Source organism: Stenella coeruleoalba (genome assembly GCF_951394435.1).
Source record: "Stenella coeruleoalba genome assembly, chromosome: 2".
NCBI classification, from domain to species: Eukaryota; Metazoa; Chordata; class Mammalia; order Artiodactyla; family Delphinidae; genus Stenella; species Stenella coeruleoalba.
In genome coordinates this window covers 178,636,573-178,659,878 of record NC_137147.1, presented here as the reverse complement: position 1 = coordinate 178,659,878, position 23,306 = coordinate 178,636,573, and the positions used below count along the sequence as shown (strand labels likewise).

General features: G+C 41.0%; 1 protein-coding gene across 10 annotated transcripts in view; it reads right to left on the bottom strand.

Moving 5' to 3' along the window:
* Positions 1–23,306, bottom strand: part of CACNB2 (calcium voltage-gated channel auxiliary subunit beta 2) — a 401,769-nt gene that overhangs the window by 137,966 nt on the left and 240,497 nt on the right. For 8 of the 10 annotated variants that reach the window (XM_079914389.1, XM_079914397.1, XM_079914390.1 and 5 more), the window contains one exon: positions 2,679–2,798. The exons of 1 other annotated variant lie outside the window; for it this stretch is intronic. In XM_079914389.1, the coding sequence (XP_079770515.1) occupies positions 2,679–2,798 (120 nt within the window). Of the gene's footprint in view, positions 1–2,678; positions 2,799–3,842; positions 4,223–23,306 lie in introns of those variants that run through there. One more of the 10 variants, XM_079914399.1, reaches the window with a different exon arrangement.

The following is a 23,306-nucleotide window of genomic DNA, read 5'->3' as shown; positions in this document are numbered from 1 at the left end:
CAATTAATGGATAATATATTTCATATTTACCAGGATCTGAAAGCACTGTTGAGGTTTATTCCAGGCATTTGCACACACTTAGGGCACATGATCGGCAGGGTTGGTAAGTTAAAGCACCCACTTAGAAAGGCTTCCTGTTTGAGGGATACTATCATAGTTACAAAACAAATGTAGAAAACGTTTTGAGTCTTCCAAAATGAATGGAAAAAGTGTCTGAAAGTCTCTTAAAAGTAAACAATGATTTCGTATATTTTTGAACTTTAAGGTTTCATTTTGAAATACGTCCCACAAAGGCACAATGATCTACTGGTGGAGGAGAGGAGAGTAAAAATAGCCTAATGAATGGCCCATCTACAATCCTTCTTTTGTATGCCTTCTTCAAAGATATCAGAGTTAAGAAATCAGGCCTACCAAACCATGATTTTAACTAAAAGTAAACTTAAATCCTACTCTCTGTATCTTCTTTCAGAACATATTCCAATTCTCACTCACCCTAGTGTAACTCATTTGAATACATCAGAGGTTTAAGATGTGGGCCTAATTTTAAAGAAGAAAAATGGATGTAGGTAAACTATTTTCATTAAACATACGATACAGCCCTTCAATTATTTTGCCTTTATTTTAAATTCTCTTCATTTTCTTTCATCCCTACTTCACTTGTAACTATAAGCTTTTTAGTCTGTATGACACATAACACGAATCTGGTTTGATTTAGGAACAATATTATGATCCACACTGGGTTGAAAAATATTTAAAAGTTCTATGCAGCTGTGTCACTGAACTCAGAACTTACAGCAGTGAGAGACAAAAATGCACCAATCAGATAACTAAAGACTTTGTGGTTTGTGAAAAGCAAACCTGCAAGACACTGGGTTGGGTGATGATGTGATATGAGCCTGTGAAGCTGTTTAATTTTGGTATGTGAAAAAATCACAATGAACGAGTGCAAATAGAACACTCTTATTTCTGGAATACAGACTCATTTATTTTTCTTGACTTTTCTTTTCACCCAGGTGCAAAATATAGAGTGTAGAATTCAGATTCTAAATTGCAACTTATATTAGCTACACCGCAAATGTGGGGCAATTAACTTCACTAGTCATACATTCATTATTTAATTTCAACGTCATAATTTTTCTATTGCAGTAAGAACATTTGACAAGAAATTTATCCTCTTAATTTCTAAATGTAGATTGTGAACTGCAGGCACAACGTTGTACAGGAGATCTCTAGGACTTAATCATCTTACATAACTGAAACTTTCTCTCCATGGAATAGCAGCTCCCCATCTCCTCCTCTAGCCCCGGGCAACCACCATCCTGCTCTCTGCTTCTAGGAGTCTGACTACTTAAGATACGTCATGTCAGTGGAATCATAAAGTGTCTGTCCTTCTGTGATCTGCCCTCCACTTTCATCCGTATTGTCACAGCATAATGTTTTAAATGGTTCACTTGGGTAGGGCAGATTAGGTGGTGGCAACTGGGCCACACCTTGCTTTATCAGTTTCCTGCCTCTGCCCTTTATGAATCCTCTCACAGTCAAGACTGTGTCGCACCTGGAGATGACTTCCCTGCTCGCTGAGGTGAGAACACTGTTTTGGTGTCCGGAAGTCCTGCTTTTCTTTTTAGAAGTCAAGGTCTCCTGGCAGCTCCTCTGCAAACTACTATGGCAGCTGGGCTACAGGTCACATGCATATTACATAACGGCAGTCCATGCGTTCAAACGAGCATCTCCAAGCCACGATTCCCATAGCAACACACAGAGATTTTACTCATCTCAGAGATGAAGCAGCCAGCAGAAGTATTCTAATGTTAGTTACCCTCGATTTTCTTTCTTTTTTTTTTTTTTAGCAAGATCAACACGGCACTGTTTTCGAAGCAGTCATTTTTTCAAAAGAAAACCGATGAAGACTGTGTTAAAATATGTTCACTTAAAAGTTACCGAGTTACCACACACACCAAGGCCCTTTGAACATGAACAACAGTCGATGCTTTAGAAATAGCTGCTATTTGAACGAATGCATGGGAAAAAGAATCCAAGTCATGGCCATTAGTGCAATGAAACAGTCTCAGCTGAATTCTGTACTTCTATGTTTCGTATGTCTTTTCCAGTCCCCCCTTCCATATATATGCACTTTGTTACTGTGGGATGGAGAAGAAAGTGCTCCAAGGGAACAATTTTAATGAATAAAATCCTTTCTTGCTTTATTTTTGAAAAGCATAATGCAATCCATTTTGTAAATATAAGAAAAATGCCATCATAAAACACCTAGGGAGTAAAATTTGGGAGAAAAATTGTTGTCTAAGAGAATAAACATTAGCTTGAAGAATGTCTGTTTTTCTGAGCAGAGAAATGGTTTCCTGAAAAAACTGAAGTAAAATCCTTTTGATATTAGAAGGAGTTTTTCCTCTTTGCATATTCAGGGATCCTTTCTGTGTGTCTAAATAAACCATCCACCCACGGAAACAAGTTGCCTGGATTATAAAACAACATAAAAGGCAAGACCACCCATATATCACACTGCCTTTCTCTGTCAAGGGAAGAAAGTACATTCCATTTCTCGTACCCCTCTTCCGCCAGAGAGACCACATGTGCACTTCAGGAGGAACTGCCACAGGTGGCCCATCACGGACCCAGCACGACATGCAAAGAGCCTGGCGGAGAACGGAGGGTTTTACCTTTGCTTTCTCCAGCTGGGCCTGGGCCTGTCGTCGTGCTTCTCTGCGCACCGTCTCCCGATCTTCCTCCAAAGAAACATCTGAATCAGAGGGACGGCTGGTGTAGGAGTCTGCCGAACCCTGGAGAGAGAAATCGACCTTTTAAAAGAGATTGCATCGGGCTTCCCTGGTGGCGCAGTGGTTGAGAGTCTCCCTGCTGATGCGGGGGCACGGGTTCGTGCCCCGGTCCGGGAGGATCCCACATGCCGCGGAGCGGCTGGGCCCGTGGGCCACTGAGCCTGCGCATCCGGAGCCTGTGCTCCGCAACGGGAGAGGCCACAGCAGTGAGAGGCCCGCGTACCGCAAAAAATAAATAAATAAATAAATAAAAGAGATTGCATCTATGAGGTCTGCAATGGCCACGTCTCACTGACACGGCAGTCAGCTTCCTAGACTGTGCTATCCATTCCTGAAAAGAGGAGAAAATAATCCACCTGGTGGCAAACCAGCTCCACACATGGCGCTCTGGTCTGCAGACCACGCACTAGGAGAGCTGTGCCTTCCAAATTACCATTCCTTCCCAAACCTTATGGGCCAGTTAGCAGCCTTTCTGGAAGCCAGAACAAGTTCTTTGTATCATCAAACCAGCTCTGTGCTGCAGTGCACCGTAGGGCACAGGCGGGTTTCAAGGAGAGCTTCAAGAACAGTCTACAGCTACAGCAAGAATTTCCAATTAGAAAGAAGACAGGCTAATAAAACATACAGGAAAGTCGAGCGAGTTACCAACTTGAACTCTCTGAAATGTCACTACCATAGATGTCACCCACTTTCATCTTAAGCATCCTTTTGTACCTACCTCCGTATTCACCTGATAGCTCCTCTGACAAACCTGTAATGCAATAGCCGCCAGCTTCCCTCAGTCTTTAAGCAACACATTGTTTTTCAATCCCTTTAAATAGATATTTCATCAAAGCTGTCTACGGAAAACACCTGCCCGGGAGAGCTCCTAGGGCAATAAATCACAGCATAGGAAAAGGAGCTCGGAGGCTTAGAGGACTCTCTCCCGTTCCCTCTCCAGCAATCAACATATTACTCATCACGGGCGCCCCGGACAATCCTCACTGTACCAGCAGCAGAAACAACGACAAAATAACGTCTCCCCTCAACGAGAGCCCTGGAGCTTACAGAGATGTCCGAATTCTTCAGCCTTCCTCCCTTGGCGCGTTTCAGAAGCCTGACCCAGGTGGCCTTCATCAGCCAGACAGCGCCCTTCTCGTCCGCAGCTGCAGCCCCGGGCACCGATCCTCAGTGCGCGCTGAGCCCCGCAGAACCCCTTCTCTGTTCCCGTCCATGCTCTGGGCAAACCCCTCCTCTCCGTCCCTTTCTGCCTCCGGGGCTTTCACTTCCTAGCCCGGAGGACTCCAGTCCAAGGAGATTCTTATTTTCCCATTCCAGCCAGTGGGGAGGGGAAACAAACACTCGAATGATTTCGATTGCTTTAAAGATAACACTTCAAGTGCATCCAAAGGCATCAACTCGTCCTAAACTTCATGCATCTTATTACCCTATTCTCTTCCCGACTCTTGGATCGTTAAAAGACATCAGTTGTAAGAGAGCCTTTAAAACACACACACACACACACACACACACACACACAAACCAACCTAGTGCAAAACGTATGCAGTGACATTTGCAAGTGCAAAGGTCAAGCCTTATCTTCAGAGATCTGGAGGGGGAGGGCGGAGGACGCGCTCACCGCACTGGGCATGCTCCGTGTGTAGCCTTTTTACGCAGACGCTCACATCACATGGTTAGTCTCTGTCAGATTGCCATTTTGCATCCAAAGTGTAAACATCTGGAAAGGGCTTTTTGCTTCTATAGTAACAGGCACCTGTAATGTTTGGCGTGTTTCTATTTCAGATCATTCTCTCAGAAATAAAGTGTAATCTCTCCCTCTTTTTTTTTTTTTCATTTAAGGATCTCTTTCCATTAATGTGCTGCAGAAAGTATATCCTATGCCACTGGACAATTCGTAGATAATAAATACGATATACACTGATGGGCGACCAAAATCAAATCGTGCGCATCCCTCCTAGTATCAAGCCGCTCTTGACGGCTCTCAATTTCCTAAACAAAATGCGAGAGATCTGCCCATTGCATTAGGTCTTGAAAGTAATCACAGCGCTAAGCAATGCGTTTAACGGAGCTCAAAGTGACTTCGAACTGCTTCTGCAACTGAGAAACTACCCTTCCAAATAAAGTCACTGGAATAAATAACAGTGTGAACTGTTATCACGTAATTACGAAGAAATTTCAAAGCCTGGTTGATTTATTAGGTGGCGTTAAGATTCACAGAACAATCTGGTCCAAACTCTTCTTACAAATAAAGTGACTGGGGCTTGGAAAAGGAAGTTACTTATTAATTTCCACTACTAATGGAACTACATTTTCGAAAGTTTATGAAGAAGCACACACTTCCAGGTTTCTTAAAGTAAACATAAAATACTACCACTGCATTCCGAGCTACATTTTTGTTTGAGTGTCCTGGTGGCGATTGTTTTGTAAAGTCTCATGCGAATGAAAGAAAGGATTCTTATGAAAACCTTCCTTACTTTCCCTCCCTCCCTCCCTCCCTTCCAAACCCTCCCCACCCCCATTCCTTTCATTTCTAGGCTAAGACCAATCTTCATGACTTAAACACCAGAAAATACAGTAGAATAGAGGCTTTAGAATAAATGTTGTAGATCAAATGCACCCTCATTGTGGTATCATAACATAAATCAATAAATAGATTACTTACCTTGTTATCAAGTGAATGTAAAATGCATGAGGAATAGGAAATGCATTGCAAGTTTTTCATTCTAGTACAATTCACAAGGGAGATAGGGGTTTTTCTACACCAACACACAGGCTAGGGGATTCCTAATTTTCCCAGAGGGTTTCCTATAGCAGGGATAGCACAGCAGAAAACTACCATGAAGCATGATTATATCCCATAAAAGACATCAGGCCCCGTAGTCACAAGTGCCGGCATTTTAAACCCAGTCACCCTGTCACAGGATCAGGTCATGCCTCAGTGAAGATACAAAGTTTCTGTCATTAAGAAGCCCATAATGAGAGGAAGAGAGTAACACACACACACACACACACACACACACACACACAATTGTGTGTGATCTCATTCCCTTTTGAACAAAATAAGCTTTAAAAAATCCTTTGCTCATAATCAGATGTAGCTTTTAATTACACGGTCATTTTGAGACCTGTTTCCAGGTTGAAATAATTAAGCAGTTTAAGAGCCCCTCTCCACTGAGTTTTGGCAATGATCTTTTTTTTTCTTATAATTTTTTAAACATCTTTATAGGAGTATAATCGCTTTACAATGGTGTGTTAGTTTCTGCTTTATAACAGCAATGATCTTTTGAATACTTGCAACAATATATTAACCTTTGACAATATGATGTGTGACTTCAACTGATGTCCATGTGACCTTCATTCCTTGGATATGTGAAGTACACACTTTCCAACTACTTTTCATTGTAGAAGTTACATGTATCCATTACAGGACAAGAGACACACAGATAACATTTACTTTAAATTCTCCCATCCAAAGAGAGTCACTATTAAATGGTAGCGCTGTTTAGCTTCCAGAGTTCTTGCATTTTTGAAAGTCACCCTCCAAACGTGCGCCTTACAATTAATCTCCTTCCTTCTGGGAGTGTGGATTTATGCAGTCAGAAGTGGTGTATCTAATTACGCTTTTGCCTTTGGTACCATATGGACTTTCTGGGTCATTCTGACTCAAGTAGCCTTCAATCAGGAAGAGCTGGCAGTCACTTCCGTAAATCCAGAAAAGGTTAGCACAAGAGGTACCCCGATCTCTCGGGTTCCTGCAATATGATTAGCTGAACTTTTGTAGTATTTGTCCTGGCAGGTACATCACAGATGTCCTTTTCCACATCTTCATATTCTCATTCCTCATCATGCAGTTCTAAAATGCAACCTGCAGCTAATGTCTACCAATAGCTCACCTGGGATCATTTATTTTTATCCTCAGGAGTCTCACTCCAAATTGTGTTCTTTGCTTACTGGAGACTTGAGTTAATTGGATTAATTGATGCTTCTATCTATTATTCAGTTTCTGGCGTTTTCCAATTTATGCCAAATATTTACACACAAAGCGTCCCGCTTTTCCTTTAACACTTTTTTTTGTAGTTATAATGTTTGCTTTTTTCATGCTGTTCTCTACTGTTTCAATCATGTCTATTTCCAGGACGGTTTTTCTTGAATGTTCTTGTACTTCCCCTCAGCCTATTGAGGACCACCATCTTGGATCCCAAGTGGGTCATCCATTTCTGTAGGAACTCTTCGTATGAAGCCTGAAGCAATGCTCTTGGGCAAAATCAATTTCTCATAGTATCCCAAGGCTACCTCAGTTTTAGACAAAGCTGTGTCCCATCCAAAATACTCAAGACTTCAAATGTATAGGACTCATGCATAAGACTCCTCGTGTACAGGACTATGCTAAGTTCAAAAATGACACGGGCTATTCAGAGGAAGCCCATTTTCATTAATATTGTATACTTTGGTTTGCCAGTGTCACAAAATTACTATTCAAATCCATTCAATCACGAAAATCTCAGATGTGACTCGCCTGCCACTTGGCGAAACTTGAAAATATCAACAGAGGTGACGGTGATAAATCTATCACCATCCCTGTTGTGGGGATGGTGTTCATCCAAGTTCATCCCTGTTATGATTACGTAAAAGCTAACATATTAGCTTCAATTTTCTCAAGAGCATAGGAAAATTTGTAAACTTTGTGTAAGTTTCATAAGTACTGGTGAAGAGATTAAATTTTGCCCTGAAACTAAACCAAACCAAACCGAACAAAACCACACACCACATGCATCTATTCAGTACTTACTGTTTTGGAACCATAAGTGCTACAACTGTAAGTTAAATGCTGGGACTATGACTTAGTTTCCATCATGAAGCTTGATATTCCAGTGAAGAGACCAATTAAAATAATTATCAGAAAAATAACTACAGCTGAGAAAACAGTGAACAGGCTGAGACGAGAAAATGACGATGGGAAGATGCTACTTTAGCTGGGAAGACAGCATGATCATCTGAGATGACATTTAAGCTGAAATATCCCAAAAGATAAAGAAAAAACAAGTTAGCCTTTGGATGTGCTGAGAAAAGCAAGACAGGAAAAGGGAATGGAATATGCTAAGGCCCCGAGGACAAGGAATGCTTCGCAGTTTGAGGAAATGAACAGAGATCAGTGAGGCGAACGTGCTATCTTGCAGGTGTACTTATTTAAGCCTTCTCTCCTTTCCCTTCTTTTTCTCTCTGCAGGTGACACACCTGGAATATGTATTCTGGGAATCCTTTTCATTTATGTGGCATCACCTCACAGAAAAAGTCCTTATACATGTTTGATTTTCTTAATTAGGAGCGGTATTTAAGTTGTCAGTAAATTCCACATTATTGGGAAAATCCTGTCTTCTGAGGTTTAAACACAGTTCTCTGAATTTCTTCCTTCTAAATCCAGGGCTATCTCTTAAAGGCTAACATCGGTATATTTTTGAGATTGTTCTATATTACATTAATTCGAGCAATCAATTTATTAAGGCTAGACCATGTAGACAAGTGATAATAACTGCTAATTTTTAATGAATGCTTACACTGTACTAGGCACTGTGCTGATTCACCAGTGTTACATAATTTAATAATTAATTTTCTCCATTTTTCACTGATGAAGAAACTGACATAGAGAAGTTAAGTTACCTGAGTGAGGTTACAAAGCTAAAAATCGATGGGGGTAGGAATTAACCTTCAGCAATCTGAATTTAAGTTCCACGTGTGCATCAGTTCAGAAAATTAAAAGTCAGAACAAATCCCTACATGCAACTGATGTTTCTATTAATCAAAACCATTTTTCTTTCTTTTTTTTAAATTGAAGTATAGTTGATTTACAATGTTGTGTTAGTTTCAGGTGTCCGGCAAAGTGATTCAGTTTATTTATACACACACACACACACACACACTATATATATATATATTCGTTTTCAGATTCTTTTCCAGTATAAGTTATTACAAGATATTGAATATAGTTCCCTGTGCTATAGAAAACATCTTTTTCTGTCTGCCAGGCACACGTATAAACTTTTCTAAAGGTCGTAATGTGTCACGATGACTCCCAAGTTCTCACCTCTATCTCTGCTGAGCTTGGCACCCTCCCCCTCCCTTCCTTTCTGCCTGTCCCGGTCCCTTCCCCATCCCCTCACTCACCCCCCACACATATACATCCTCACAGATTCTCAAATTTTATCTTCCTCAAAGGCACAATGAAGGTGCAATGAACCAGAGAGTTTCTCATTCATCAGTGTAACACAGTTTTGTGAAAAGTTGCCTGATACCCTGAAATTTTCCTCATTCAGAGTATCTCAGTTGTAAAGTATTCTTTTTTTACTTATCTGCAATGGAACGCAGGTAAGTAGAATAGGAAAACAATGGAAGTCAAGATGGCAGGTATTTAAGTTTTCCCCTTTTCCCTGAAAATGAGCATAACTTTGGCAAGCTGGCCTTCAGCAGCCTCTTTGGTAGCTACTCCGGCCTGAAGCTGGCTGGAATTCAAGGGTCTTCTGACTAATCTTTCAGTGCAATAGGAACAGTTGCTAGTTTTCAGCACTGAAACTAAAGTTACTACAGAGTAAAAATGATAGGTCCAAGTCTCAGAGATGTGACTAACTTACATATTTTTAAGAGTAATATATTAAAACACCGTAATTACCAAATTATTCCTCGAATTGAGGGTATGATGGATGTTTACGTTTCGTAGACGAGTCCAATATTTGTAAAACGTGACACTGTTAAAAAGAACCACTATGAAAAAGCTAATATTAGATGGGAAATTTAACATTATTTTGAGTTTTAGATTTCAAGCATAGGATAAATAATTTCCCTTCACAATTACAACAGTGTTTGTGTATGTTGGGGGAGTTTTTTAGCCTATAATATATATTTACTGATGGTGATAGATTACAAGTGTTTTTTCATGCTAATATGATTTCTTAAAAATTTATTTTTCATTCATGAGAATAAAAATGAACAGGTAAGAAGAAGAAAATTAGTGGCCTGGGAGAGCTGGACTTTCCCAAAATATTGCTGAAAAAAATTAAAGCAGTGAATGAAGCCACATAGAAAATTCTGGGTATAGGAATTCATGATGGGTATGGATATAGCAAGAAACTCTGAGTGGGCATCACTACCTTTAGTCTTTCTACTGAATCATTCCACTCAGCATACACACATGTTATTATTTCCCTCTGCCTATCAATCAATGTGATACACCACATCTACAAAAGAAAAAAAACCACATGATCATCTCAACAGAAGCAGAAAAAGCATTTGACAAAATTCAACATCCATCCATGAAAAAATATCTTACCAAAGTGGGTTTAGATGGAACATATCTAATAAAATAATAGCTAAATAGATATAAAATAATAATAGATAAATCAATATAAATAAATAGATAATAGATAAATAAATATAAACTAATAACAGGGAAATAATAGGAAATATTAATAATAGGGAAATAACAGGAAAAATAATAATAATAGGAAAATAATAAAAGCTATTTATGACAAAACCACAGCCAATATAATGCTCAACGATGAAGACCTGAGAGCCTTCCAGCTAAAATCCAGAATAAGACAAGGATGCCCACTTTCACCACTTCTATTCAACATAGTATTGGAAGTCCTGGCCACAGCTATCAGACAAGAAAAAGAAATGAAAGGTATCCAAATTGGAAGGGAAGAGGTAAAACTGTCATTATATGCAGATGACATGATACTATTATTTCCCTCTGCCTAAGAAAACCTCCCCTGGACTTCATTTTCTCTGCCAGCTTTCACCCCATTTCTTTGCTCTCCTTTGCAGAAAAAAAAAAAAAAAAGCCTATAAGAAGTTGCCCACGCTCACTTCAGTTCTCTACGGATCTCTCTTAAGCCTACTCTCTCCCACCGCTGTCCCCAAAACTGCTCAAGGTCATCAGCAATGAATCAAATCCCAGGGTCAATTCTCAGTGTTCATCTTAACCTATTGGTAGCATTGAGCCTGGTTGTTTAATATCACTCACCACCCTTTATTCACTCACTCAAAGTTGCTTTCTCAAAGCACTCTCTCTCGGTCTTTCTCTTACCCACTGGCTGCTCCTGAGGAGTCTGCTTGGCTGGGATCTCCTCTTCCACCTCTCCTCCATCCTCCCGTCTCACATACAACCTCCTTCTTTCTGCTCCAACCTCACTGATGCTCCTCACAGGCACCAAGGAAAGCTCTCTCCCTAGATTTCCACACGATGATCACTTCCTTCAAGTCTTTGCTCAGCTGGCACCTTTTCAGTGAAGACTTCCTCCACCATCCAATTTAAAACTGCAATCCCCACTGCCCTCCAGCATCACTCATCTCACTTACCATGTTCAACTTTTTAAAAATAGTGCTTTTACCTCCTAGTATACAATATAATTTACTTATTATGTTTATTGTTTAGTGTCTACCTCCCTCCACTAGAATATAACATCCATGAGGGCAGAGATTTTTTTTTTCTGTTTCATTTACTCATTTATCCTAAGTGCCTAGAATAGTGCCTGGCACAGACTACATGCTCTATAAACATGTGTTGAATGAATGAATAGGGTTACCAGAGAGAGAGAGAGCCTTTTCTTCCTCACATCCTAGACCCTGAAGCTATTCTGCTATACAGGGTCCTCCTTAGCATTCCTGAACATTTCTAAACATTCTTAAAACATTCCTAAATATTCCCACGTCTCTTCCTTACTAAAAAAACCCAAACAAACAAAAAACAAAACAAAATAAAAAACACCAACAGCAATCTTACCCATAGTTAATGTCAATAAATATTTGCTATGATGAGTAGAAGAATAAAACAAAAACATCAGCCTGAAGATATACTTGGGATTTTATCATAAACCTCAACAAATACCAAGTTCATTAACGTAGTGTAAATGTCAACTGTCTGATGATTAAATAAACATGTTCCACAACAAGCAAGCTACTAAAAAGAAAAGTCATTACACTTAAAATGTATATAGCATCCTTCCAAGAAATGTAAGAGAGATTTTGACATTTTAAAAATGTAATTAAAGCTTATTTTCTATAAAGCGTCTTCTTTTCCCATTAATTGCACTTCTTCATTCCAGGGACTTAAATTTCCAATTCTAACACTGCTAATGACTCACTGCGTAGCCATAGGCAAGTCATGCAAATATTCCCCAGGCTAATTCCCCCTCTGCAAAATGAGTACCGTAAATCAAAGCTACCAGAAAGAATATTCTCGAGCATTTCCTTACAGATGGTGGAAAATACATTGTAAATATGACATATTCAAATAGACTGTTTACAGACTGTTTCTTCTCATACACTGCTCCTGCTGGTCCTATGAGAATAGAGTTTAAATTCACAGCATTAAAAAACGTGACTGTACATATAACTTCTAGTAAGATGGAATGTTTAAAAAATCAAGTCAGCACAGGAGGAAGATATTTCTTCAAGCAATTTTGGATCATATATTTAAAAGGAAAGCACCTATTAACTGGACAAATACACAACTCTGGAACATCTTAACAGGCTCTCTACTACTAAATAAAGATCATATCAAAAGATATGTCCAGCTGCGAGCTTTTTCTTGAGTGGCAGAACAATCAAACAATGAACCTTGGATCCTGCCTTCCAGAGAGAATTCTCCCAGGTGGCAATGAACCATCAATCCACAGACATTAAAGGACAGTCAGCACATGTATCCTCCAGGGAACCCCAGAGCTGTGAAAAGGGATATGGCTTCAGTCCTTAAAGATTTTACCCTCTAAAATTTTCTTTGCATATACATAAGTTTTTCTCATTGATACGAAACACAGTAAGAGAACAACAGACATAAGCAGACAAAGGTTATGGATGCAAGATTCACAAAAAAAATCAGTTACCCACAAGCATCTGGAAAAAAATTTTCAGTCTCACTAAATTAGACACAATACCATTTCCTCATTAAACGAGTACTCTCTGCAAAGTGCCAATTCACAATGTTATGAGGACGCATTACAACCAATGCTTTCACATCTTGTTCATAGTTTTACTTTAGTACAACCTTTCGGGAAAACCAAGTTCTTTTTGTTTGTATCTAGATATGTATCTAGACTAATATGTATCTAGGCTAATGATTTCACTTCTGGGACCTGTCTTTAAAAAATTCTTAGATTATGGTTCATAAACTTAAACTATTATACAACCTTAATAATAGTTACAGAGACTAAAGGGCATTATAGGCAAATGTTTATCATGATCGTATTTGGTAAAAAAAAAAAAGAAAGAAATTAAAAAAAACCCTGAATCATTTCTATAAATACATACATTCATGTATGTAAAAATAGTGGGAGTACACAAAAATAACAGGAGATAGAGGACTAGATTCATTGTTTTTTAATTCAGGGGACTAATTTTAATTTTTTTCTGTAATGTTACCATTTTTGTGATTAGAACTAAAAAGCTCATGCTTGTTGCAATTGAAATGTCTAACAAAACACTCTGAAAATACTTTTGGTGTTGTAAAAAGAGTGTTTGCAGATTCATATTTTCCCTAATTTTTTGATTTAACCTTGATAGTTTAAATCAAGGTTAAACTAGGGAAGCAAGTTAAACTAGGTTTAACTAGCAAGGTTAAACTAGGGAAGCAAACTTGGGATCTTCTGAAAAACTCCTGATTCAAGTCAAAAAAAAAAAAAAAGAAATAGAGTAAATGTTGATGCAGGAATTGTATCAGGAAAGAAACAAGAATTAATAGAAAAATACTTTGGCGTGAAATGTTAACATTTTAAAGTATTACACTTCTCTGTAGACAATGTATTAAAATGACTATTTGAAGTCTCCACTGAAACACTGGGCTTTTCTCATATGACTGGTTAAATGATTTTTGGTACTAGGTTAGATACTTAAGCAGGCCAAATGACTCAGTAATTGGGTAATACATTATTAATATACTGCTCTAAAAGTCTAACCTTCCAGAAAGATATGACTTTGGTTCAGAGAGATTTAATATTAAAAATAGGCTACACGATCAGGGAGTTGACAGGAAAAGGGCCGGTGGCGTGCAGCACTTGGTGACAAAGCACCACAAAGTACCCTACTGACCTAAAATAGTTAATGCAGCCTTTAAGCAGCTAACCTACCTTCAGGGGGTGATTTAAGAACTAGAGACAATTTGGTTCATTACAAATCTATGTTTAGAAATATGCTGCAAATTTCAGATTGGTTAGCTGGAGATGTGCTGTTGGTTATATTAATATATTATTGTTAGAAAATCCAGACTCTATTCAGACTGTTTCCCAAAACACTGGACATATACAGTTGGTAAAAAGCAATTTATGTAATATTTCCTGTCGCACAAATAAGAAAGCTTTTTTTTGGCCATGCTGCGTGCCTTGCAGGACCTCAGTTCCCCAGCCAGGGACTGAACGCAGGCCACAGCAGTGCAAGCCTGGAACCCTAATCACTAGGCCACCAGGGAACTCCCAAGAAAGCATTTTTTTAATTGCAAATATTCAATACATGGTGCCATTCGCTGAGTGCTTGTGTCCCCCCCAAATTCATATGTTGAAACTGGATCCCCAAGGTGATGGTATTAGGAGGTGGGGCTTTGGGGAGGTAAAAAATCATGAGGGTGGAGCCCTTATGAGTATGATTAGTGCCCTTGTCAAAGAGACCCCAGAGAGCTCCCTTGCCCCTCTAACAAGTGAGGACACAATGAAAAGATGGCCGTCTATGAACCAGGAACTAGACTCTCTGCCAGAGCCTTAATCTGAGACTTGCAGCCCTGAGAACTGTGAGAAATTTCTGTTGTTCATAAGCCACTCAGTCTGTGGTATTTTGTGATAGCAGCCCGAAGGGACTAAGACACGTGGAAATACATGCTCTGCTTTAAGTTTAAAAGTATAATGAACTTCAACGATGATAAAACTTCTATCAGGCAGGGCAACATATGGCTTGACAGTTTGGTAAGAAGACAGTTTGGTAAAGGTTAGAAAAGACCTGCTGACTGCTGGCCATGCCTCTGACCCTTGACCTTTGGCCTGGTGACACTGTTTCATAGATGCTACCGCATGCTTATGCTACATGCCAGAGGCTTCTACTGTTAAAACAGACAGCAAACTTGGGCCCTCCAAGCCAAAGCTAAACCGACTCTGCCTTCCACTTCATTTAAATGACAGTCATTCAATACTGTAGACAGTTAAATGTTATTATCTTCCCTCTCCAACACACACATACATTAGAATGTAATGTCCACGAGGAGGGCAGGGATTTTTTTTTTTTTTTCACCTCTGTATCCTCGGCACCAGTGTTTGTGAGACGAGCTGGGACCTGGGACCCTTGGCTGCAGTGCCTGCACCTGGACAGACTCCTCCTTGAGCCACAAAACACAAAGAAACTATAAGGGGCTAAAAATAACTGAGTGCATGTACAGCTGGGGCAAATTATGGACGACAAGATACGAAAAGACCAAAACGCCAACTGCCGTTTCTGAAAATCCAGGAGCAAAAAGCAGGATGTGCAAAAGCATGGTACTGTGCACGCCCCCTGCACACACCACCACCAAAGGGGTGGGCGATCACCTAAGCTGCCCCTGCAGCTCAGCCCCTGGACCTGCCCCTGCCCTCACCCTTTATAAGGAACCCACTCGCCGCCCCCCTCCCCCCAGGACAGAGTGAGCCAGGGAACCTGTTACTTGTTCTCTCTCCCCGCTGCTGCAGCAGGAGCCCCAGTAAAGCCTTGCCTGAATTTCTCGTCTGGCCTCCTATCAATTTCTATTGATTAAGGAGGCCAAGAACCTCAGTCGGTGACATATACATCCGGGAAGAAGACAAGATTGGGGGCCTTTACATTCCAGTGAGGGAGACAGATGTGACACAGGTAAATAACACAGAAATTATTTTATGACTAGCATGTCATACAAGGTAGCGCTACATGGTCTGGGTACTAGAGACCCTGGGATTCTCTGGCCAGATGGCCATGAGCCCATTTCTCAGGACTGCCTGGGCCTCTTCTCACATTCATCCTTCTCAGGATATACTTCCCCACCTGTGTGCGCACCCCGAGACCCAGGGGTGGCCGAGGGCAGCTGTCTGCTGAGGGGGGAGTGATGAACGGGAGATTGAACGTATAGGCTTGGCTGTCCACTCACATCACGAACCTTGACCGAGCCCACGGGGATATGGGGCCTGTGTGCTGGCTCTCTCCCCACTGCCACGTTCCCACGGAGAACTTCAAGGACAGTTCTGAACTCAGACTGGCCTCCTCAGTCATTAGAAGGGCGTGCACTCCGCTGGTCCTCTCTTGCCCCCATCCAGCAGAGGCGGTCTACCACAATGCCATGGACTTTGTTGTGTTAATATCTGGATCTTCCGCTCCTGGCTGATGACCGGTCACTCACCCTGGTGCGTACCAGGTGCTCAATAAGTTATTCTGGGTAAATGAATACAGTGTATGTCTATCATATCAAACTCTGGGTGATACTGGGTGTTAAACAGGTACAAAGTTAGCCTCTGTGACCTCGGTAAATGTTCCAAAGATTGTTTAGCCAATAAGATCGCATCTATAGTTCCTGCCAATGGGGCATCCAATCATGGGTAAAACAACAGCTGCACCATCCCGTGGTCTGAGAAAACACAGAGGAAAGACACCAAGCAAACTCAACAAGGAATCTTCAGTGCAGAGAAAAGAGAAAACTGCAGTAAGCGGAGAGGAAACCAGTTCCCGAGGTGATAGGCATTTGCAAAGCCCATCAGGGGAGACAATCCTCCTGAAAAACCTGGCAAAATCTGGAAGATGCTAGAAGACAGGAGATCGGCTGAGGCTGGGCATGGTCTTTTCCCTTTCCTTTCCTTTTCCTTTCCTTTCCTTTCTTTTCTTTTTTCTCTCTCCTCCCTCCCCTTCCCCCCTTCCTCCCTCCCTCCCTCCCTTCCCCCCTTCCTCCCTCCCTCTCTCCCTTCCCCCCTTCCTTCCTTCCTTTCCCTAAGAGTTTTAGCCTTCTTTAATACGCTTTAAGAAGGCTTTAATGGCCTTCTTTAAAACACAAATTACTATCAGAGCCCCACTTTATATTATTTATACTTGTACGTAATTTTTTTTTGAGGACCATATGCTCAAAATACACGAAAGCAAACAAACAAACAAACAAATCGAAAGCCTCACTCCGTAATGGAAGTTCAATCCTTTGCAAGTCATCCTTTTGTGATGTCCATGAAGCACTAAAGAATGTTTCCACATAGTATGCAGAGAGATGCCTGGAATGGGCAGGGCCTCTGTGCCTGAGGCCGGCAGGATTTCAGAGCCCCGGGTGACCACACCATGAACGCGTGATTTCAGAGCCCCGGGTGACCACACCATGAACGCGTGGCTGTCCATGTAAACTGTGTATGTTTCCTGAAGGCCAGGCTGACTAGTATGATTCTAGCCCTCCACCTTCCAACCTCTGCAGGCAATTAAATCACAGTAAAACCAACCTCCTCTTAGGGAGGAGGGGTGCGGGCTCCTACCTGTTATTCCCGACAATGCAACCAAAGGACAGCAGCCAGCAGTATAATTTCCCCAGTGGGCACTGCCTCCGAAGATGTGGTCTTAGCAGTGAGGATTAACAGCTCTGTTGATCTCACTTCTTTCTACTTTCAGAGGACCCGCTGCTCTCATTCTCAGACTGGCTTCTGGGGGTGCTTACAAGTAAGGCCGCCCACCATGAGAGGGAAATGTGCTAATTAATATAAAATTTGGATTGCATGGAGAAAAGTCTATACATTTTCTAAAAGTGGGATTCCCCCAGTTGGGATATTATTTCTTGGCTTCCCTATTCATCTTTTCTTTAGTGATCTAAAACATTAAGAATATAGCCTCATGCGTCTTCCTCTAAAAATAACCTGCAAAAATTAGTTTTTCTAATGAATCATTTCTCACTTACTTTGAAAAATAATTCAAAGAGGAACATCCTCAAAAGCGTTCTTGACCCCCACGCAAAGAGTGAACTTTGATTTTCAGAGTTAGTTGTAACACTCAAGGGTTTTCAACCAATAAATCCTTTCATTTTTTTGGCTAAAGCAAAGACAAAATGAAAATGTGGCTTGGTGATTCAGTCAACATTAAAATGTATATATATATTTTAAAGGAATTAGGAACACTGTTGTTCTTGAGATAAAGCTTGAACCGACTGAATTAAAACTAAAATTTTTAATTTAAAAAATTAAAAAAAAATGTAAAAACACAGCTTTTTGTTTGTTTCTCTTTTTAAAATAAATCTTGAAGCTATTATGCTGAGTGAAAGAAGCCAATCCCAGAAGGGTAAGTGCTGTATGGTTCTACTTCCACGAGGTACCAACAGTAGCCACATCCACAGGGACGGAAAGTCGAATGGAGGGTGTCAAGAGCTGGGGACAAGAGGGGGTGGGGAATTCGTGTGTAGTGACGGCCATAGAATTGTACACTTAAAAAATAGTTAAAATGGAAAATTTTGTTACGTGTATTTTTACCACAATAAAAAAATTACCAAAAAACCCCCAACGTGGTTTCTGATAGGGGAATCCGCCCTTAAGCTTCCAAACTTAAAAACAAAAGTGACGGAGAGCGAGAAATTCTATTAAGCCCACACATATAACGAAGTCAGCTCCTGGGATTGACACATACACACTATAGATACTCTATAAACTAGACAACTACTGAGAACCTGCCGTAGAGCACAGGGAACTCTCTACTCGATGTTCTGTGGTGACCTAAATGGGGGAAGGAAACCCAAAAAAAAGGGGGGTATATGTGTACGTATAGCTGATTCATTCTGCTGCGCAGTAGAAACGAACAAAACATTGTAAAGCAACAATACTCCAATAAAAAAACAAACCCAAAAAACCCCCCACCAAAGTCAGCTCCAGGAAAGCAAGGCCTGCTCTCTGCTTTTTTCTTCCAGGGGATTCGGAGGGGAAGGGAGGAAGGGGAGATATTTTTGTGTTTTCTAAGTTGAAGTGTGAAATTCCAATCAGCCTCCAACGGTTCCTACACTGATTCAGGAAGATTCTTACTACCAAAGTCACCGTGGCATCTAATAATTACGGTTCTGAATTAGTAATTGATCTAAGCATGGGCCTCAAATACATTCTGTATAGAGCAATCACACCTAGAGAAAGAAATTCTGCATGTGCTGTATAATTATAAAAATCAGAGCCCTTCGGGTTGTGTCAGTGTTTTAGGTAACAAATAATTTCAGCACTAAGATACCCAATTAACACTCATTCAGAATTAAAATGTTGACATATCACCAAGTATGCTGTCGGGAGTGGAGGAGAATAATTCAAATATAAAAATTGACACTTTTCAGGATTTGTACTCAGGCCTACAAGGAAGTTTACTATAATTATTGGCTGGGTTTTCTTTGTCACTGGTCCCTGTAATTTCAGCCTTCCAGGTTTCTGCACCTGCACAACCACTCCACATCCCCACTCCGCCGTGAAACGCACACACACACACACACACACACGCGCGCGCGCGCTCTTGACTAGACCATTTCTCTAACAAGAATATCTTCCACAAGCAGGGGAAGCATCATGTCCCTGGATCCTAATTAACATAAAGACAATGACACATTCAAACAGCCAAAAGAAAAGAGTTCAAGGATGCTGTGTATTTCATAATCATCATTTTCATTCAGTTCCCGGATCTGGGTGGAAACTGACACATAACATCTGAATTAGGAGCAAAGGGTGTTTGAGTTGGCAAATGTAATTTTCAGAAACCTCAAAGAAATAGCTATCTACCGAGGGACATCTATAGTACCTTCCCAAATTTTATACCAGGCTCAAGGAGAAAGCATGCCACGTTTCCTCATATAAAAATATCTTCAGGGCTCTAACCACACAGATTCTAGCAGGGACCAGCCAGCCCGCGCCTATTTTTGTTCGCCTTGTGAGCTAAGAATAATGTTCATGTTTTTAAGTGGCTAAAAACAATCAACGGAACAATATCTCATGACATGTGAAAATTACATGAAACTCCAAGTTCTGTGCCCATAAATAAACACTTTCCTGGCACATAATCACACTCAGTCAATTCCACATTTCCTGTGGCTGCTTTTGTGCTAGGAAAGCAAAGCTGAGTGGTTATTTCCTATCTGGCCTTTACAGAAAGTTAGTCAGCTTCTGTGTTACGGGATACGCCAGGCTTAAAATTATATAGCTTGCAACAGTAGTGATACCTAATTAATCAAATTATTCTGTAATCCAATTACTTATTTATTTTTTTTACAAGAGCAACTGAAGGGTTTATTTTTGGAGGACATCTATGTGGCACAAGAAATGTCCTGCCCTTTACAGATATTCCCTAATCGAAATTATTTATACTTAAACTAGCATCTTAGTACAGGTGGTTTTCAAACCAGTGACTACTTCAGTGGATGAGAAAAGAGTCTTCTTCTCCAAATCCATGTCCAAGGCATGTGGAAGCAGCTTCATGGTAGTTTTCAGCACTTTAAGAAACCAGGAAAATTAAAGCATCCTTCAGAAAGAGATACAGGCAACACCATTCATTCAGGCATTCGCTATCCCCATCTACTGATAATCATGTCCACGCCCCTGAACATCAAGGTCATCACTCAGAGCAGGGGCCCCTGTGCATCCCCACTAAAGGTCAAGGAGAACTGAATTTTCACTTGCTCACTAGCAGTATTTTGTGACGAATATTGCCTTCCATTTCCCAGTTTCAAGGAACTAGAATACTGAGGAAAAAGTTTTTGTTTGAGGTCTTGATCGATTAAAAGCTGCGTTTTCTAATTTCAATTGCCTGACATTTTCCCAGTGCACAGCTCTGAAAGCTGAATCCAAAGAGTAAACATCTCTCAGAGGATTTAGAAAATGATTCATTTAAGGATGGACTTCATCCCCATTAGCACGTGGAGATTATCTTTACTTTAATAAACGTACCTTTCTCCTTTCCTGCACTGATACACAACGGGGGGTAGGGGTGAAATCACAGGACAAAATAAAAGAGAACAGGATGCATCAGAACACTCACCTCTCTATTACTTTCAGTCTCTAATATCACGGAAAGTAGGAACTGCTCCTCAGGCTACCTGTGAGACACAGCCTTTCTGTCTTTACTAAAGGACCTTTTTTTAATAAAATTTTATATTGAAGTACAGTTGATTTACAATGTTGTGTTAATTTCTGCTGTACAGCAAAGTGACTCAATTAGACATATATATATTCTTTTTCATATTCTTTTCCATTATGGTTTATCACAGGGTATTGAATATAGTTCCCTGTGCTCTACAGTAGGACCTTGTTGTTTATCCATCCTATAGATACGAGTTTGCAGCCGCTAACCCCAAACTCCCACTCCATCCCTCCCCCACACCCCCTCCCCCCTTGACAACCACAAGTCTGTTCTCTATGTCTGTGAGTCCATTTCTGTTGCATAGATAAGTTCATTTGTGTCATGATTTTAGATTCCACTTATAAGTGATATCATATGGTATTTGCCTTTCTCTTTCTGACTTACTTCGCTTACGATGATCATCTCTAGGTCCATCCATGTTGCTGCAAATGGCATGATTTCACTCTTTTTTATGGCTGAGTAATATTCCATTGTGTATATATATACCACTTCTTTATCCATTCATCTTAAAGGAACTTTTCTTTAAGGGGCAGTGTAACAAATGTTAAATCTGATACTTCTTTGTTGGGTGGTGTTGGACAAGCTATAGAACATCTTTAAGGCTGAGTGTCTTTATCTAGAAAATGGGAAGGAGACAGCACTCCAGGCAAAGAGTTGTTGTGATGCTAAATAATACTTGAAAAGGGCAGTGTGGGTGCAGAGGTGCTCAGGAACTGAGTGCCATGCAGCGCTGCTCTGCTCTTCTTGTACAGGACATGAAAGGCGAAGGGAGGTATCGAGAGCGCTAAGCACTTTACACAATAAAGAAAACCTACCTGGGTGACAAAGGATATCCTTTGAAAGACAGCTCAGCAGTTCATGAGCTTTGACTAATTTGATATGGCCTCAGTTTTCTCTCTCAAGCCACCCCATTCTCCTTCACTCCAAACCAAGGAGACACCTCCCTTCCTTATTGATTCAGGATTAACCCCTCAGTTAAGGGTGATCTTGTGACTCTGTCTGCCCCCTACCCCCCAGTTCTACCTGGCGTCTCTTAGCCATGGACCTTCCCCTAAGCCCTCTCTACCTTCTGGAAACCTGAGATAACATCGCGTGCTCAAGTCTTTCTCATTCATCAACTGCCCTGCTTATTAGTAAGGCATTCTGGGTGATCTCTGCATCTCTTTTAATGTCTTCTGAAACATGACTTTATGTTTTGTGTCTCTATATAGTTTCCTTTTCCTCTGTCGTTCTGTCGATCCTGAGTCATAACTCACCCTGATGTACCTGTAATTATTTGTTTTTTCTCTAAATCAATGCAGGCATTAAGATGAAAATGGGGGTAGGGAAGGAGGGAGGCTACTTATTATTATTATTTATTTAGTTTTTACAGTCACTTCTATTCCTCTCAGGGTTGAACACCAGTGTCATCTTGGAGAGAACACCAATGTGAGTGTGTACCAATGACACATGGACTTCTTAGAGCTCTATGGGATAAACACTTCCCCCAAAGGAAATCACAGACCGACTGGCTTAACAATTCTAACACCTTAACTATTATATAACAAAACAAACTTTCTTCAAAAAGGAAGAATCTGAAGGAGCATATCGGCTAACCCCAAAGGCTTAAGAAAGCAAATGGAGAAACCACGAGAGGAGCCGCACAGAGCAATGGAGGGCTTGGATTTTGCCATCAGGTTGACTCAAGCTTGAATTCCGGTTCTACCTCTTACTAGCTATGTCATCTTGGGCACCTGTTTAAACTCTCCAAACTCGGTTTCCTCATCTGTAAATTGTGGATGGTAAAAAGAATTGTTTTGAATAATTAATATATGGAAATCACGTAAATCAACGCCTTATAAATAAACATTCCATTAATAATAGCAGCAGGGCTTCCCTGGTGGCGCAGTGGTTGAGAGTCCGCCTGCCGATGCGGGGGACACGGGTTTGTGCCCCGGTCCGGGAAGATCCCACATGCCGCGGAGCGGCTGAGCCCGTGAGCCATGGCCGCCGAGCCTGGGCGTCCGGAGCCTGTGCTCCGCAATGGGAGAGGCCACAGCAGTGAGAGGCCCGTGTACCGTGCAAAAAAACAAAACAAAACAAAAAATAGCAACTGTCTTTCTCCCCGTCCTCCCCCTCCCCCTTCCCTTCCTCCTCCCCCAAACCAAACCAGTGGCTCTAGGGTGCTTCCTGCACCATCCACAGTGAAAACCTCCAGGGAGAGCTGCACACAATTTGGACTGATGGTGGCCCTGTTAAGAGGGCGCTCAACGGCTCCCAAGAAAGAGATGGCTGTAGCAGAGGATGCTGGAGGTCCCGTGGGTAGGTTCCTTCCCTCGGGAATCATAACAGCAAAGTATGGTGTCTCGGGAGCACTGAGGGACTCAGAAGTTCTGAAGTCAGTTGCACAGAACCAAGTCAGAATTGGGAAACTTTTCATTT